Here is a 16353-nt window from a genome sequence, read left to right as displayed (position 1 = left end):
TCCGAATGAAATGCAAAATTTGCTTTCATTCGAAAAAAAGTACTTTGGACCACTGAGCAACAGTCCAGTGCTGCTTCTCTGTAGCCCAGGTCAGGCGCTTCTGCCGCTGTTTCTGGTTCAAAAGCACACGCCTGTGCACGGTGGCTCTGGATGTTTTCTACTCCAGACTCAGTCCACTGCTTCCGCAGGTCCCCCAAGGTCTGGAATCGGTCCTTCTCCACAATCTTCCTCAGGGTCCGGTCACCTCTTCCTCGTTGTGCAGCGTTTTTTGCCACACTTTTTCCTTCCCACAGACTTCCCACTGAGGTGCCTTGATACAGCACTCTGGGAACAGCCTATTCGTTCAGAAATTTCTTTCTGTGTCTTACCCTCTCGCTTGAGGGTGTCAATGATGGCCTTCTGGATGGCAGTCTTACCCATGATTGCGGTTTTGAGTAATGAACCAGGCTGGGAGTTTTTAAAAGCCTCAGGAATCTTTTGCAGGTGTTTAGAGTTAATTAGTTGATTCAGATGATTAGGTTAATAGCTCGTTTAGATAACCTTTTCATGATATGCTAATTTTTTGAGATAGGAATTTTGGGTTTTCATGAGCTGTATGCCAAAATCATCAGTATTAAAACAATAAAAGACCTGAAATATTTCCGTTGGTGTGCAATGAATCTAAAATATATGAAAGTTTAATTTTATCATTACATTATGGAAAATAATGAACTTTTATCACAATATGCTAATTTTTTGAGAAGGACCTGTATAATATAAGTTTCCTGGAGGATTCTATTAGTGATGAAGAGCTGTTTATTTATTTATTTTTTTTTATTTTATTTTTTTTTTTTGTTTCATTTCATTTCATTTTGTTTTGTTGTGGGAAACAGCTTTGTTTGCTACAAATTTACCATATTAATTGCAACTTTATTGAAATTAAACAGTTTTCAGTCTACAAAAGCATCTACAAACATACAAGAACAGGCAAACTACATAGCAATACATAACAACATGAGACAAATGCCTAGGAACATGCTAAAACATACAAACACTTATTCAACTACATACAGCACTATACTTCCAATGCCTAGCAACATGCCAGAAAAACCTAGCATGCATCTGAAGACCACTGAGGACCACTTCTAGTCTTCACCTGCGGCCTCTTGTGGTTTAGTAGTGTCTGTGGTTAATTGAGTCCATTCTCAGAATAGATAGATAGATAGATAGATAGATAGATAGATAGATAGATAGATAGATAGATAGATAGATAGATAGATAGATAGATAGATAGATAGATAGATAGATAGATAGATAGAAGCATGCCTACTGTGATATTTTTGCAAAATTTCATTATGAGTCTTTTTGCATGTATCACGGCAGTTCCAGTGAAAGTGAAATGTCAACTGAGTGTTGAAAAAGTGTGTTCAGTTTTCTCAGAAACACAACAGTATGAGCAAAAGCAAACATGAGATAAAAAGATGCAACCACATCATTTTGTCTTCCAAATCTTATTTGGTTTGTTTAATCAGTGTAAAAGGTTATGTAATGAGGCCTGACTGGTCTAGATTTTTAATGGTCTGTCTCACCTTTTCTGATTATGTCTAAAAAATAAAACTTTCTAACCTAAAGTTTTATACATTCAGACAAGCTTTTGTCAAGCCAACATCAACTTTTTTCACAATAAACTTCATCTATTTATTTTGTGTTATGTGTGTTTGTTCACTGATCAGTGTTGTGTGTGATTGTGTTGTAGAGCAGCTGCAGTGTCTCTCAGCTGTATCAGTGCAGTCACTGTGACTCTGACTGACGGAGGTTTTTGTACGACTCTTTATCACTGTGTGAACACTGGACCACCACTGATCCACTGTGCACTCACACAATAATAATCTCCTGTATCTTCAGTCTGGACTCCACTGATGGTCAGAGTGAAATCAGTGCCATGATCAGCTCCATTTCCACTGAATCTTGATGGAGTTCCTGACTGAAGGGTTTTGATGTTGTGAACTAAAAGTTTAGGAGTTTCTCCAGGTTTCTGTAGGTACCAGGAGAAACAGTTCTTACACCAACCATCTGAAGGGTCTCCAATAGCGCTGCTGGTTTTACAGGTCAGAGTGACTGTTTGTCCGTTCTGAACATGTTTCTCTGTTGGAGTCTGAATTACAGTCACCTGTCCTGTAGAGTCTGAAGAACAATTAAAAGACATGAAACTTCTGAACTGAAAAAAATATGTTGTTATAGAAAATTGCTATTAAAATAAGAAGCTATTTAAATAAAGCAACGCCTCACCTTGAAAATGCATTCCTAAGATCAAGAGAAATATGAATGTCATTGTAGTTGTTGTGTCTGTTATTATGATAAACAGTGTCAGTCATGAAGTGTTAAACTCACAGCTCTATAAACACTCTCAGAGCACTGAAGCATGTGCTGACGATGCAAAGTGACTCTCACTATTTAAATCATTCACCTGAAGACTGTAGTTCACTGTTATGTTACAGTTAATGTTACAATTTATTACTAAATTAAACTGACAGATTTATGAGAAACAAATTCATCACTAATAGTGACTAAAATGTTAAAATTTCATTTTTAATTCAAAGTAAAATAGAACCACATGGAAAGAACCTATATTAGGATATATGCGCATATATGAAACCTATATGCAGTTTATATGCACATTTATGCTGCATATATACAGTATATATGCAGATATATGATAATATATATTTGCATATATGAAACCTATATGCAGTTTACATGCACATTTATGCTGCATATATACAGCATATATGCACATATATGATAATATATATGCTGCATATATGCATATATGCCACATATAGGCAAAATTGAGGTGCATATATGTGCATATACAGGCCATATAGGTCTCCTGTATTGCTTCTTTATATCCACATATAAGCCCTATACATAAAAGATGTCTCCTATATAGCTCATTGCAGGATCTGGGCCCGGTTCCCCGATAACGCTCACTCTTAGTGTGCTAAGTAGACTCGAAAGATATATCTTACCAAAGTTGTTTATGTTCCTAAGTGTGTTCCACGAAGTGTCCCTTAAGAAGCTTCTTAACACACTGCCTCTTATGTTCGAGGTTACAAAGGCGCTGTCCCAAGTGAAGGTGCTGAATTAGTTGGCATCGATTGCTCAGGAAACGATTTACCACTTCACGCGAAGGTGCATTACGGCATTAAGAAAGACAACACGTTCTATGCAAATGAAACATTCCTCAAATTATTGTAGTAACATTTATTTTAACATAGTTTAAGTTATCCGTAAAATATAGACTACTAATTAAATTATCAAATTGTCAGTAATATGTTCACACGATATGTTGTGACGGGTAGACGAACCGGGTATCCCTCGCTAATCATCCACCCTCCTTATCCCGTTGTGCCACTTGTGTGAATAAGTATGTTCTCAGAGGGTATCCACGAGGAACAGGCTCTGACCAAACCCCTCTCTCTCCGCTTGTTCACCCATGGCAGAATTGGCTCAGACAAAACTGTCGTGGGTGCTGGCTGGCTACCTTGCCACCAGGTCGGCGATCACACCCCTATGGTCCACTATAACCTGCACGTTTATGGCCACGTATCCCTTTCGCGTTATGTACGCCTGATCAATCACTGATGGATTAGCGATAGGGATGAGTGTGCCATCCACCAGACCCAAGACTCTGGGGATGCCAGCAATGGCATGACAGCCCTGGTGCACCTCCTGGACCTCCTGACGTGTTGCCTGCAGCCGGATGTAATCCCCGGCATGGCGCAGAAGGGCGTTGGTGACAGTGTGGATGCACCTCCACACTGAGGTCTTGCTTAGGCCGTAGCCCTCTCCCATGACCTCGATGAAGCTCCCTGTAGCAAAAAACCTTAGCGCTGCAAGCAGCTGTACTTCAGGGCTTAAAGCAAAATTCCGCCGCGTTACCCTGGCAAGCGCAGGTCTGAGAAGGTCCAGCAGCTCCATAATGAGTTGTCTTGGGAGGCGAATTTTTTTCAATATAGCCACGTCAGGCAAAATGTCAAAAGGGTTTAAGTTTTGCCGAATAAAAAAATTGACATGGACTGAACGTCTCCGCGGCCGGCGCCGTCTTTGATTCACGTTGGATCGCTGCCATAGTTGGTCGCTTACTGGACACCACCATGCATACCCATTTATAGATCTAAGCCATTTAGAGCCAAATTGTTTGCCAGATTTTAATTATCAAAAGTGATTGCCAATTTAAACGCTTTAATGACATTATGAAATAGCCTAGGCTAATTACCACCATATTAGTTCTGATACCAAATAAAGTCATGAACTTCATGAATAGGCCTGTTACTCCATTGCGAACATATTTTATTATTAGTCTTAAAATGTCCATAACATAAAATCATTGTTGAGCCACAACATTGTCAACATACCATAGTTTGACTTGTACTGCGCTGCTCTGATTTCTAAAGACTGCTACAGTGACGGCAACTAGCGTCTTGAGCTCAAACAATGCTAAGAGAGAGCTTACGAATGGTCAAGACCAACCTTACGAAAGGGTGACTTACAGAAGATATACTTAGCGTACAAACGTGTTGGGAATCGTGCCATAACATTAAGAGAGAGGTTAAGGAATAGGTTAAGAACTACTTAGCGATAAGAGCATTTTGGGGAACCGCGCCCTGGTCATTTTGTAGCTCATATCTCACTTTAGCAACTGTCATACATGATGCCTAGCTTAAATTTTCTATTATCGAGGCAATAACTAAGATCTAACTATGAATGCTACGTGCATACATGCACACATATATAAGTGCATATATGTAGCTATATAGGTATATGTATGCACGTATATATGTACACATACATATATGTACATATATGTGCATATATGTACATATAATATAGGAAAACGGCCAATTTTATATATGTCACATATATTAAAAACCTATATCAAAACCTATATTAAAACATATATGTTTATATAGGTTATAGAGGGAGATGTTTAAACTGACAAGTCTAATAATGTCAATAAATCTCCTCTGCACTTGATAAATGATCATAAAAACAACCAGCATGGACAAAAATGGCTATATTCTTCAATACATTTAAGGTCTTTCTGTCACTTTTTGACATTTAGATACAAATTTAGATTTAACAATTTTAAACATTCCTGAAACTTAAGCTGTATTAATATTATGTCTCGCTGTATCTATGTATATGTACTGCACTCCATCCTTTATTTTTGTCTGTATGAACACAATCTAAAGTGATATGTTGAAGATAGCTGATCATCAGCTATATTTTGCCAAAAGCTCATGTCTGCTGATGGTCAACAAGCGTTCATTCACATGCTAGTGACGCCCCCTTCTGTGTGTACAGAGAATAAACCACTCAACATCGTTCTAGAAATACTTTATTAATTTACAGTAGAAATGAATTGTTCTTTTATTTAACTGGGGTTTAATTTTGTTAAAAAAAATAAAATAAAAAAAAAAAACTATGACCATGTCGATTTAATGTGTATACTTTGTTTGAGAACCACACGTGTATGCCCAACTTATATTTAGTAAACTCACTGAAAGAACTTTGGAAAGATCCTGGTGATTCTCCAGGAACATATGCTTACTTTACTGGGCTGAAACTAGACTTGATATTAAAGATCATCTGCTCAAAACATACATTCATACACAGTCTTAATGTTTGACTGTTTGGCAGTGCTCTAATGTGATTTTCAGAGTTAAATGTTTAGATTTTGAGGTGTTTATTAAGGGTTTAGTGGATTTAGGATCGTTGTCAAAGAAAGTGTTCATGAAGATCAAGTAGATAAACTGATTAAATGTTATTTAAATGTATACATTGTTAAACAGTTATTTAACTATATACATTAAAAACTTAAAATATTTTAAAACTTAATTTTCAAAATTCAATTAACATTCACTTAAATGTTGTTTTGATTCATATTTTGTCTTCTTTTTTTACATTGAGATCGTCAGGGCTCAATCACTGAATCATGAAAACACCTGCAGATGGAGGAAATTATGAAACTATTCTGTGTAGTCAAATTATGATCCTCAAACACTGAAACAGATCACTATTGGTTCTCTGTGTGTTGACTCTGCTTAGTTTTACTGTATCATGAAGCTCCTGTGAGGACGCTGAACATCTGCTGATGAAGATGAGCTGTCTATTGGAGAGATGAATTGCTATTTTTTGTGTCAAATAAACTCAACTCAACTCAGTCATAAAGGGTTAAACTCACAGCACTATAAACACTCTCAGAGCACTGAAGCATGTGCTGACGATGCAAAGAAGTGGACAGGATTTACAACAGCTTGAGCTGATAACTATTTAAATGAGCTTCTGATTAAATGAAGAATGTATTCCTTTTTAATGTAATCATAAAATAAAGCAGATTTGGGCCTATGGTTTACGTCTGACAAAAGGTGATATAGTATGCAGTTGAATTTGTAATTTGTTGTTGTGTTAAGTTGAATTTTCATTCATATTTTGTGTGTTCAGTCATTTAATCCAGCTTTAAAAACAACTGCTTTCAGAACATGCATGTTATCAATCAGTTGTGAGTAACTATACACTGTAAAATCCAACAGCTGTTCTAACAAACAGTTTTTAGTTAACTACTTAATGTCTCAAATGTACAATCTAGTAATCTGTACTAGTATGCACATACTATTCCTTGCTTACTCAGAAAACCTCCGTTTATGATTAATTGATTGGTGCTGAAGCATGATCTGGAAAAGACATCAAACAAACCTCTGAAACTGCTGCTAAAAACAAACCAGATGAGTCCATACATATTTATACAATACCCATACTGTATGTTATTATATTATTATATATTATATATTATTACAGATGGAGGAGTTTGAGAAACTTAATCAGCTCCTGAAGGAGCATGAGGAGCAGAAGAACGTCAAAATTCAGCAGAACACTGTCATTAGTGCTGACAAACAAATAAACAAAAATCCCTTATTTGCCATATTACACAGCATACACATCCTGAAAACTAGTTTAATTTTAATTCTTACTGTTTGTGTTGAGTTACAAACAACACCACTGCTTTAAGACTCACCTGAGATGATGATGATGATGATGATGATGTTTTGCACCACTAGAGGGAGAACAAAATGAGAAAGAGACAAGAGACAAAAGTCACCTTTGAGCAGGTGACTAAATGAAAGTAAAAGAAAGGATAATATTTTGAGAGTTTAAATCTATGCCTGGACTTTAAAGTGGCAGCACAGTGTGGTAAGTTCAGAACTTGTTCTTTATGTAACCACGTAAATATGTAGAAATAAGTTGGTAATGGTAATTGTGATGGTAAGTTATTGTGAATTTAATGATATTTTGTTTCCAGAATAATTTTAAACTTTTATACTGTGCTAATTATTCTATTTATCAGACAATATCAATAAACCAATGACTGATGATTCTCTTGCACAAATGACAGAATATGAGATTCTTGTTAAAATTCATGATGTGCACTTAGAAAAATATCTGTAGTTTATATATTTGTTTTAGTTTACAGTACAAAAATAGCAGTGCTGAGTTCCCTTTCGAAAGCTTCAGTCGATGCTGCGCTGCTCAGCGCATTGGGAAACGTCTTGTTCGTGACCAGCTGTGAATAATGTGTGTAACACGTCGATAGAATTGACCCGGCGGTAATATAGCCTCGGTTGATGACGTCATCTGAGCGCGCCCGCAACACGGGGCTATAAATAGATAAGCCACAGATGCATCAACAGGTCTTTTGTCTTCAGATCATTCTGTGCATGTGTGCGTCAGGAAGATTCTTTTTGTCTACTACAGATCTTCGTACGATGACCCAACGAAACAGTAAGTGTTGTGTTTCTCCATGCTCTTGTCCTATGTATGAGCTGGATACGCATGATTACTGTTTTGTTTGTTTGGGGGAAGAGCACGCGGTTCTGGCTTTAGAGACGGGCGAGTGCAAGCATTGTGAACTGCTCTCAGTGAAGATGCTTCGTGCTCGTCTGAACTATTTTCAGACCGCACCCACCTTTTCGTCGAAGGGCTCTCTTGCGGGTCTGGGTGACGAGCGAGCGACGGGCCCGTCCCTTTCGCTTACAGTGTCACCAGATCCACGCATCCTCTCTCGTGATCTCGAAGCGCACTCCGGTGCTTCTTCGATTCACGAGGAGGATGATATATCTCTTGAGTCTTCGGGCGTTGAGCAGGCCGCCTCTGAACGCTCCTCTCGCGAGAGGAAATCTGAGGAGCTGCTCGAGGTGGTTACTCGCGCGGTGGACAGGCTGCAGCTTGACTGGCCACGTGAACAAGAGACCCCCAAACGTAGTAAGCTGGAGGATAGGTTTCTGTCGGGTGGTAGGAGAGAGATACCGCAACATCAGTCTCTCCCCTTTTTCGAGGACCTCCATGATGAGCTGTCGAAGTCATGGAGCAAACCATATACTTCCCGCATCTTTGTGCCCTCGACATTTACTTTTTCAACTATCGTGGATGCAAAGTCGCGGGGGTATTCGGAGATGCCTCGGGTTGAAGAGTCGCTTGCGAGCTATCTCTAGTGGGTAAAGCTTACCAAGCTGCAGGTCAGGCTGGTGCTGCACTGCACACTATGGCAGTGTTACAGGCATACCAGGCTGACCTGTTGAAGGACTTGAGTGTGGGCAGTACAATCGACGAGGAAGCATTCGCTGAGCTTCGTCGGGCCACAGATTTGTCTCTCCGGGCGACCAAGCAGACGGCTCGTGCCGTTGGCCGGTCGATGTCAGCTTTAGTCAGCACGGAGAGGCATCTGTGGCTTAATTTGACGGGCATTAAAGAGAAGGAACGTTTGTTTCTTTTAGACTCTCCTATCTCTCCATCTGGCCTGTTTGGCGATTCGGTTAATACGGTCGTCGACAGGTTTAGGGAAGTAAAGAAACATGAAGAAGCGTTCGTTCAGTTTCTTCCTCGCCGCACTCAAGGGGAGGGGCCATCAGCCACCCAGCCTCGCCCCGGTCCTTCAAAAACCAGGGAGGTTAAAAAGCAGAGCGTGGCAGACCGTGCTCCCCCTCGTAGGGAATGGGGACAGGTTCGCCGTGCTCAGCAACCTCCCAAGCCAGACCTCAGGACTTTCATTAATAAGAAGAAGTCCTGACGCTATGGTGCCCGTGCTGGTGGGGGTAGTCCCTCACGGGGTGGTGCGCGCTCGAGAGCTTTTCGCCCCACCCCGTTACCCTCACAAAACCCCTCCATCCCCGCCGCTTCTTGTGCCTTGGGGGGCGGGGGTTTCCAGCGAGATATTAGATGTTCCAGTGCTTCCTGCCGTCATTCAGGACACGGAACATCTAACATCCCCTCAAAAGGAAGTACTGAAATTGGTACCACTCTCAGAGAGTCTGGCAGCGTGGAAACTTCTGCCAGGCATTTCTGCATGGGTGTTGAGCACAGTACGGATAGGATACAGGATCCAATTTATTCGTCATCCTCCACGTTTCAACGGCGTGGTCTCCACTTCCGTGAAACCGGAGCTGATGCAGGTACTGTCTCAAGAGCTACAAACTTTTCTGGGCAAAGAGGCCATAGAACATGTTCCTCTTCCACAGAGAGAGTTGGGCTATTACAGCAGATACTTCCTAGTTCCCAAAAAGGGTGGGGGAGTGCGTCCAATCTTGGATCTTCGAGGCTTAAACCGTACAATCAGAGCACTCAAGTTCAAGATGTTAACCGTCAAGACGGTCGTGTCGCAAATTCGGCATCGCGATTGGTTCATCACGATCGATCTGAAGGACACGTATTTTCATATAGAAATTTTGCCACAACACAGGAAATTCCCGAGGTTCACTTTCGGGGGCGAAGCATACCAGTTTCGGGTTCTTCCTTTCGGCCTAGCCTTATCACCCCGCACGTACACAAAATGCATGGATGCAGCGCTGGCTCCATTACGACTCCAGGGCATTCGCATTTTGAATTATATCGACGATTGGCTGATACTAGCGCAATCGCAAGAGATGGCGCTACAACACAGGGACATCGTGTTAGCTCATCTAGTTTCTCTGGGGGTGGGACTCAACACCGAGAAGAGTGTTCTCTGTCCGGCCCAGAGAACGACTTATCTCGGGATCGTTTGGGATTCGATCACGATGCGGGCACAACTGTCTCCCGCTCGGATCGAGACCATTCAGCAGACCATGAGCAAGGTCAGGCTAGGCCAGGATCGCACTGTTCGTCAGTATCAAAAGATGTTAGGTTTCATGGCTTCAGCATCCACGGTGATTCCTTTGGGGCTGTTACACATGAGACCGTTTCAGTTGTGGCTAAAAGCCAGAGGATTTCATCCGAGAGCCAATCCTCAAAGGCAAATAAAAATGACGTGCTGCGGGCTTCTTACACTATCTCTGTGGCTCAGACCCCGGTTCCTTGCCTTGGGTCCCACTCTAGGGGCACCGTGTCGTCGCAGACTGCTAACGACAGATGCCTCCCTGATGGGCTGGGGAGCAGTCTTGGATGGCCACCCAGCTCAAGGGGAATGGGGGGGTCATCAGCTCGATTGGCACATCAGTTGCCTCGAGCTGATGGCCGTATTTCTGGCTCTGAAATATTTCCTCCATCATTTGAGAGGCTGTCATGTCCTAGTACGGGTGGACAACACAGCAACAGTCTCTTATATAAATCACCAGGGGGGTCTGCGCTCACGCAATCTGAACAAGATAGCGAGGCAGATTTTTCTTTGGGCCCAGGACAAGCTCCTGTCACTCAGGGCAGTTTACATTCTGGGGCGTTTGAATGTGGGAGCGGATTTACTGTCCAGATAGACACCACCGACAGGGGAATGGAAACTCCACCCAGAGGTAGTGAAACAGATTTGGGAAAAATTTTACGAAGCAGAGGTGGACCTCTCCGCCTCCCATCAGACAGCGCAATGTCCCCTCTACTTCTCTCTGAGTCACCCAGCCCCACTGGGTCTGGATGCGATGGCGAACACATGGCCCAGAATGCGCCTGTATGCGTTTCCTCCAGTTTCTCTGCTCCCGGGAGTCCTAGCCAGAGTTCGCCAGCAAGGGTCTTGCCTCTTGCTGATAGCGCCACGTTGGCCGAACAGGGTATGGTTCTCGGAGATAATATCTCTCCTCGACGGCTCGCCATGGGCGATTCCGGAGAGTGTGTATGTTTTGTATGGCGCAGGGGGCACGATATTCCATCCCAGGCCCGACCTGTGGAATCCTCATGTTTGGCCCCTGAAGGGTACCAGCTGAGGAACACAGGGCTGTCGCCGGGTGTTATTGATACCATCCTTAGTGCTAGGGCTTCCTCCACCAGACAGAGTTATGCCAGTAAATGGGGGTGTCTGAACTGAAGCAATATGGCAGCACAATGTAGATCCAGTCAACTGCCATATTGCTCCTTCAGTTCTGGACTTCATGCAAGAGAAATTGTCAACAGGGCACATGCCCTGCTACTCTTAAGGTTTATGTGGCCGCTCTTTCGGCTTGCCACGCCTTGATTGACGGGATGCCACTCGGGAGACACCCTCTGCTCTCTCGCTTTCTTCGTGGGGCCAGACGACTGAGGCCTACAGTAAAAACCAAGATGCCTTCTTGGGACTTCTCGAGGGTCTTGCTGAAACCCCCTTTGAACCTTTAGAGTCAGCGTCTGATAGACTTCTAACTCTAAAAATGGTTTTTCTCATGGCAATAACTTCTTTGAAGAGAATTGGGGATATGCAGGCTCTGTCTATCTCACCATCATGCTTAGACTTTGCCACAGGGAGCGTGAAAGTGATTCTGCATCCTCATCCTGATTACCTGCCTAAGGTTCCGTTTTTGGCTGTACATCCGGTCATTCTAGAGGCCTTCTGTCCTCCGCCATTCACAACGCCGGAGCAGGAGAAATCTTATAGACTGTGTCCAGTCCGTGCTCTTTAGACTTACGTCCACCGCACTAGCCAGTGGCGTAAGTCGGAGCAACTGTTTGTCTGTTATGGTGGTGGTAACAGAGGAGCAGCTGCCACCAGGCAGACCATGTCTCACTGTGTCAGGGATGCTTTTGCTTTGGCTTATGAGGCGTGCGGTCAAGCTTCGCCTATAGGTCTTAGAGCTCACTCCACAAGGGGGGTCGCCTCCTCTAGTGCTTTAGCAAGGGGTGCCCCCTTACAACAGGTTTGTGATGCGGCAGGTTGGTCCTCTCCGCACACATTCATAAGATTTTATAGTTTGGATGTCTATGCTACTCCGGGCTCTCATGTCCTTGAGTCAACATCACAAGCTAATGTCTGAGGCCTTCTTGTGGTTTGGTAGCACACCTGCACAACCTTAGGGGTCCAGACATTTTCAAGCACGGCGGCGTGGGTATTCTCGTTCCCAATGCGCTGAGCAGCGCAGCATCGACTGAAGCTTTCGAAAGGGAACGTTCCCGGCTACTTAGCTGTAACCTTGTTCCCTGAGAAAGTGGAACGAGATGCTGGCTTATCTATTTATAGCCCCGTGTTGCGGGCGCGCTCAGATGACGTCATCAACCGAGGCTATTTTACCGCCGGGTCAATTCTATCGACGTGTTACACACATTATTCACAGCTGGTCACGAACAAGACGTTTCCCAATGCGCTGAGCAGCGCAGCATCTCGTTCCGCTTTCTCAGGGAACAAGGTTACAGCTAAGTAACCGGGAACGTTCTGCACTTTTTTATTATGAGAAGTACCACATTATTACCAAACCTTCTATTCTACTGCAGGTACATATCCATAATTGTACTGTAACAAACATTAAAAGCTGAATGAACACTGAGGAATGATTATGTAGCATAGTATAATAAAACCTGAAAAACAGCTCAAGATATTTGATATGCATCATTACAGTATTTTTATTGTACTATGACAGTATGTTGTGAAATCAGTGAGGGATATGTTGACCTTATTTAACCACATACCTTTAAAGGAGCAATACAGAAGGGCTTACATCTGCCATGAGATTATTTAATTAGAATGTGATCATTTTGTTTATATATATATATATATAGTATATATGTATATATATGTATATATATATATATATATATATATATATATATATATATATATATATATATATATATATATATTTAGACTAGGAGGGAAGTGCTTCCAAAATGAGTTCCCATGAGAAAAGAGAGAATGAAGACACCTCCAGTGACTCCAGGTATGACATCAGCACTTTTGCAACTTTTTATGTCTGTAGCTCAGACAGTAGAGCATGGCTCTCACAATGCCAAGATCATGGGTTTGATTTCTGTAGGCTTATTCACACTGCACCAACAGATTCTGACCAGTGCTATAAGACATATTTGCTGAGTTTGTAGGATCAGTGTATTACCCATGTTGGGATCTGTTGATGTGTTCAATCTGTATTTGATGGGTTGCAGAATTTCTGATAAGTGACAAACTTTAATCTGGTGATTGTTTGCATTGGCCAATGTCTGTCAATGCTGTGTCAAATTATCTAAATCTCTATCTACAGTTAGATTAAACTGAATGTGTCTTAACTAAATGAATAGCCAATGTAATGTTGTTCCAGTCATAGTTTGCATTTAGCAAATACACTTTGTATAATACATAAAATAGTTTATTCCTGGTTTCTACAAAATTTCAATAAGTATCTTTTAATAAACAAATACATTAAGTAAGGGATAATGTACATCCAGCCGGTTGTTCTCGCAGAATAAATGTAAAGATTTGTAAAGGCAGCAGGTTCTTAAGATCAGTTGTCGCCAAACTCTTTCCCTCTTTCCCTCTTTCTGCCCAGTTAAATCTCTGAAATCAAGCTGATACAGGGGGTGAGGCATGGGGGGTTTTTCCGGAATACTTGATGTCCAACTCAAAGAAAAACACCCCAGAAAGCCCATCTTTCTGAAATGTCTGGAGATTATACTAATATAATAAGTGTGCAAACTATGAAGTTCAGCTCTCAGAATTAAGTTTTTAATGTGCTGTGTCAAGTTAAAAATAGTTATATTTATAACAGACTGTTTCAAGAAGTTGCATTTTACTCTGCTTGGCTTACACTCCCTTTTGAGTGAATGTCCTGTGTCTTTCTGTGACACAATGATTACTCAGGTATTTGAGAGTTAAATGCTTCACAGGTGATGTAATCTGTTGATGTGTGTTTGTAGGTTGTCTGGCTGTATGGTGACAGAAGAAGGCTGTAGTTATCTGTCTTCAGCTCTGAGCTCAAACCCCTCACACCTGAGAGAGCTGGATCTGAGCTACAATCACCCAGGACAATCAGGAGTCAAGCTGCTCTCTGACAAACTGAAAGATCAAAACTGCTCACTAAAGATACTCAAGTTAAGAAACCTTGTCTGCAGCAAGAGCCCAAACTTCACATCTCTGCATCAATGTTTCCTCTAAGCTGCGCATGCGTGCGTGAGTTGGGAAAGGCATTTGCGAAAGCGAATGAATTGCAATGTTCGGGTAAACCTCTATAGAGTTGATATCGCTATAGAGTTAGAACCGGTGAATGCGGTTTACAGGTTTCATGGAAAGAAAATGATGTGCTCCAAATGAGTCGCTGAAGAAACCGAATATTTTAATGGTTGCCGCCAAATTAGCTCAAATCTAGAGCCAACGTAAACACAGTGACATGTGAAATAAAACGTCATCATGTATTAAAGAAGAGTGGCTTGATTAAGTGCTGGAAAAAGTGGATGATGGGCACAGAACGGTAACACAACTCAGAGACATTTACAGTCACACACAGGTGTATTGTGCAAACTGTACTTCATAGGGATGTTTAGATAGCTATAAAAGAATTTACGTTCACTTTTTACATATATATATATATATATATATATATATATATATATATATATATATATATATATATATGTGTGTAACTTAACTTACAGATCTCAGCTAAAAATCTTCAGTTTGGTTTGATATTATATTATGTTAGGCCTATATTATAAACCTAATAAATAACTGAACTTGTTTTCATCAAAAAAAAATGAAACATTATTGCAATTTCTAATATTGGTTTCCTATTTTAATATAATTTTAAATATATTTTATTCCCATGAAGCAAAGCTGAATTTTCAGCATCATTACTCCAGTCTTCAGTGTCACATAATCCTTCAGAAATCATTCTAATATGCTGATTTATTATCAGTGTTGAAACTGTTGTGCTGCTTAGTATTTTTTATTTATTTTTTTTGGAACCTGTGATACTTTTTTCTTTGATTATTTGATTAATAAAAAGTAAAAAAAAAAAAAAAAAACAGCATTCATTCAAAATATAAATCTTTACTATCACTTTTTTATCAATTTAATACATTTTTATCAATTTAACACATTCTTGCTGAATAAAAGTATTAATTTCTTTTTTAAAGTACTGACCACAAACTTTTGAATTGTAGTGCATATTGTAACACAACATTTCTATTTTGAATAAACACTGTTCTTTTTAACATTTTATTTATCAAAGAATCCTTAAAAAATCCTTAAAAAATATTACAGGTCCCAAAAAAAAATATTAAGCAGCACAACTGTTTCGAACACTGATTATAAATCAGCATATTAGAATGATTTCTGAAGGATCATGTGAAACTGAAGACTGGAGTAATGATGCTGAAAATTGCTTTGCTTCATAGGAATAAATTATATTTTAAAGTATATTAAAATAGAAAACTTTTATTTTAAATTGCAATAATATTTCACAATATTATTTTAGAATAATATTCAGTATTTTTATCAAATAGATACAGCCTTAATAAGCATAAGAATCTTAAAAATTTGAATGAAAGTGTATTATACTGTAAAATACACTTCCGCCTAATAGAGAAAAGTTTTGCTCAGCAAAAAAATAAAAAAAAAATAAAATTAGAGTGACCATTGATCTGCATGTACTTATTACATCCCTATGCTAAAAAAAATTTAAGTAACTTTGCAAGTTTAAGTCAGCTGACAATCTTTAGAGTATTAGACTGTCTGCTTAATATCTGCTGTTCCCCAACAGACAATCCACTGACCATAAGTAACTTTGCAAGTACATGTCAGTTTATTCTATTAACACCAACCCTAACCTAACAGTCTACTAATACTCTAACCAGAGTTACAAAACCAATTTCAAAAAAGTTGGGACACAATTCACAATTCACAAATTGTGAATTAACACAGAATGCAAATATGGAAGTTTCAAATTTCTATATTTTATTCAGAATAAAACATAGATGACATATCAAATGTTTAAACTGAGAAAATGTATCATTTTAAGGGAAAAATAAGTTGATTTTAAATTTCATGGCATCAACACATCTCAAAAAAGTTGGGACAAGGACTTGTTTACCATTGTGTGGCATCCCCTCTTCTTTTTATAACAGTCTGCAAAAGTCTGGGGACTGAGGAGACGAGTTGCTCAAGTTTAGGAATAGGAATGT

At 40.3% G+C, this 16353-nt stretch overlaps 2 protein-coding genes and 1 gene segment (V, D, J or C); 2 read left to right on the top strand and 1 right to left on the bottom strand.

The window, feature by feature from the left end:
• Nucleotides 1-1777: 1777 nt before the first annotated feature.
• On the bottom strand, nucleotides 1778-2386 carry LOC109089895. The segment is given in 2 exon segments: nucleotides 1778-2163; nucleotides 2269-2386. Coding segments are annotated over 2 exon segments (393 nt in total).
• Nucleotides 2387-6907: 4521 nt separating this feature from the next.
• The window catches only part of LOC109081408 (NLR family CARD domain-containing protein 3-like), a 61690-nt gene continuing 52244 nt past the window's right edge, over nucleotides 6908-16353 (top strand). The window contains exons 1-2 of the mRNA XM_042752968.1: nucleotides 6908-7233; nucleotides 13049-13121. Coding sequence (XP_042608902.1) covers nucleotides 13072-13121 — 50 coding nt within the window. The 5' untranslated portion in view covers nucleotides 6908-7233; nucleotides 13049-13071. The remainder of the gene's footprint in view (nucleotides 7234-13048; nucleotides 13122-16353) is intronic.
• The window catches only part of LOC109061583 (stonustoxin subunit alpha-like), a 9975-nt gene continuing 7608 nt past the window's right edge, over nucleotides 13987-16353 (top strand). The window contains exon 1 of one of the 2 annotated variants that reach the window (XM_042752974.1): nucleotides 13987-14265. In XM_042752974.1, coding sequence (XP_042608908.1) covers nucleotides 14078-14265 — 188 coding nt within the window. In that variant the 5' untranslated portion in view covers nucleotides 13987-14077. The remainder of the gene's footprint in view (nucleotides 14266-16353) is intronic. The other variant, XM_042752973.1, reaches the window with a different exon arrangement.

The sequence above is a fragment of the Cyprinus carpio genome, chromosome B25, assembly GCF_018340385.1.
Source record: "Cyprinus carpio isolate SPL01 chromosome B25, ASM1834038v1, whole genome shotgun sequence".
Lineage (NCBI taxonomy): Eukaryota > Metazoa > Chordata > Actinopteri > Cypriniformes > Cyprinidae > Cyprinus > Cyprinus carpio.
This window is presented reverse-complemented; position numbering and strand designations above follow the sequence as displayed.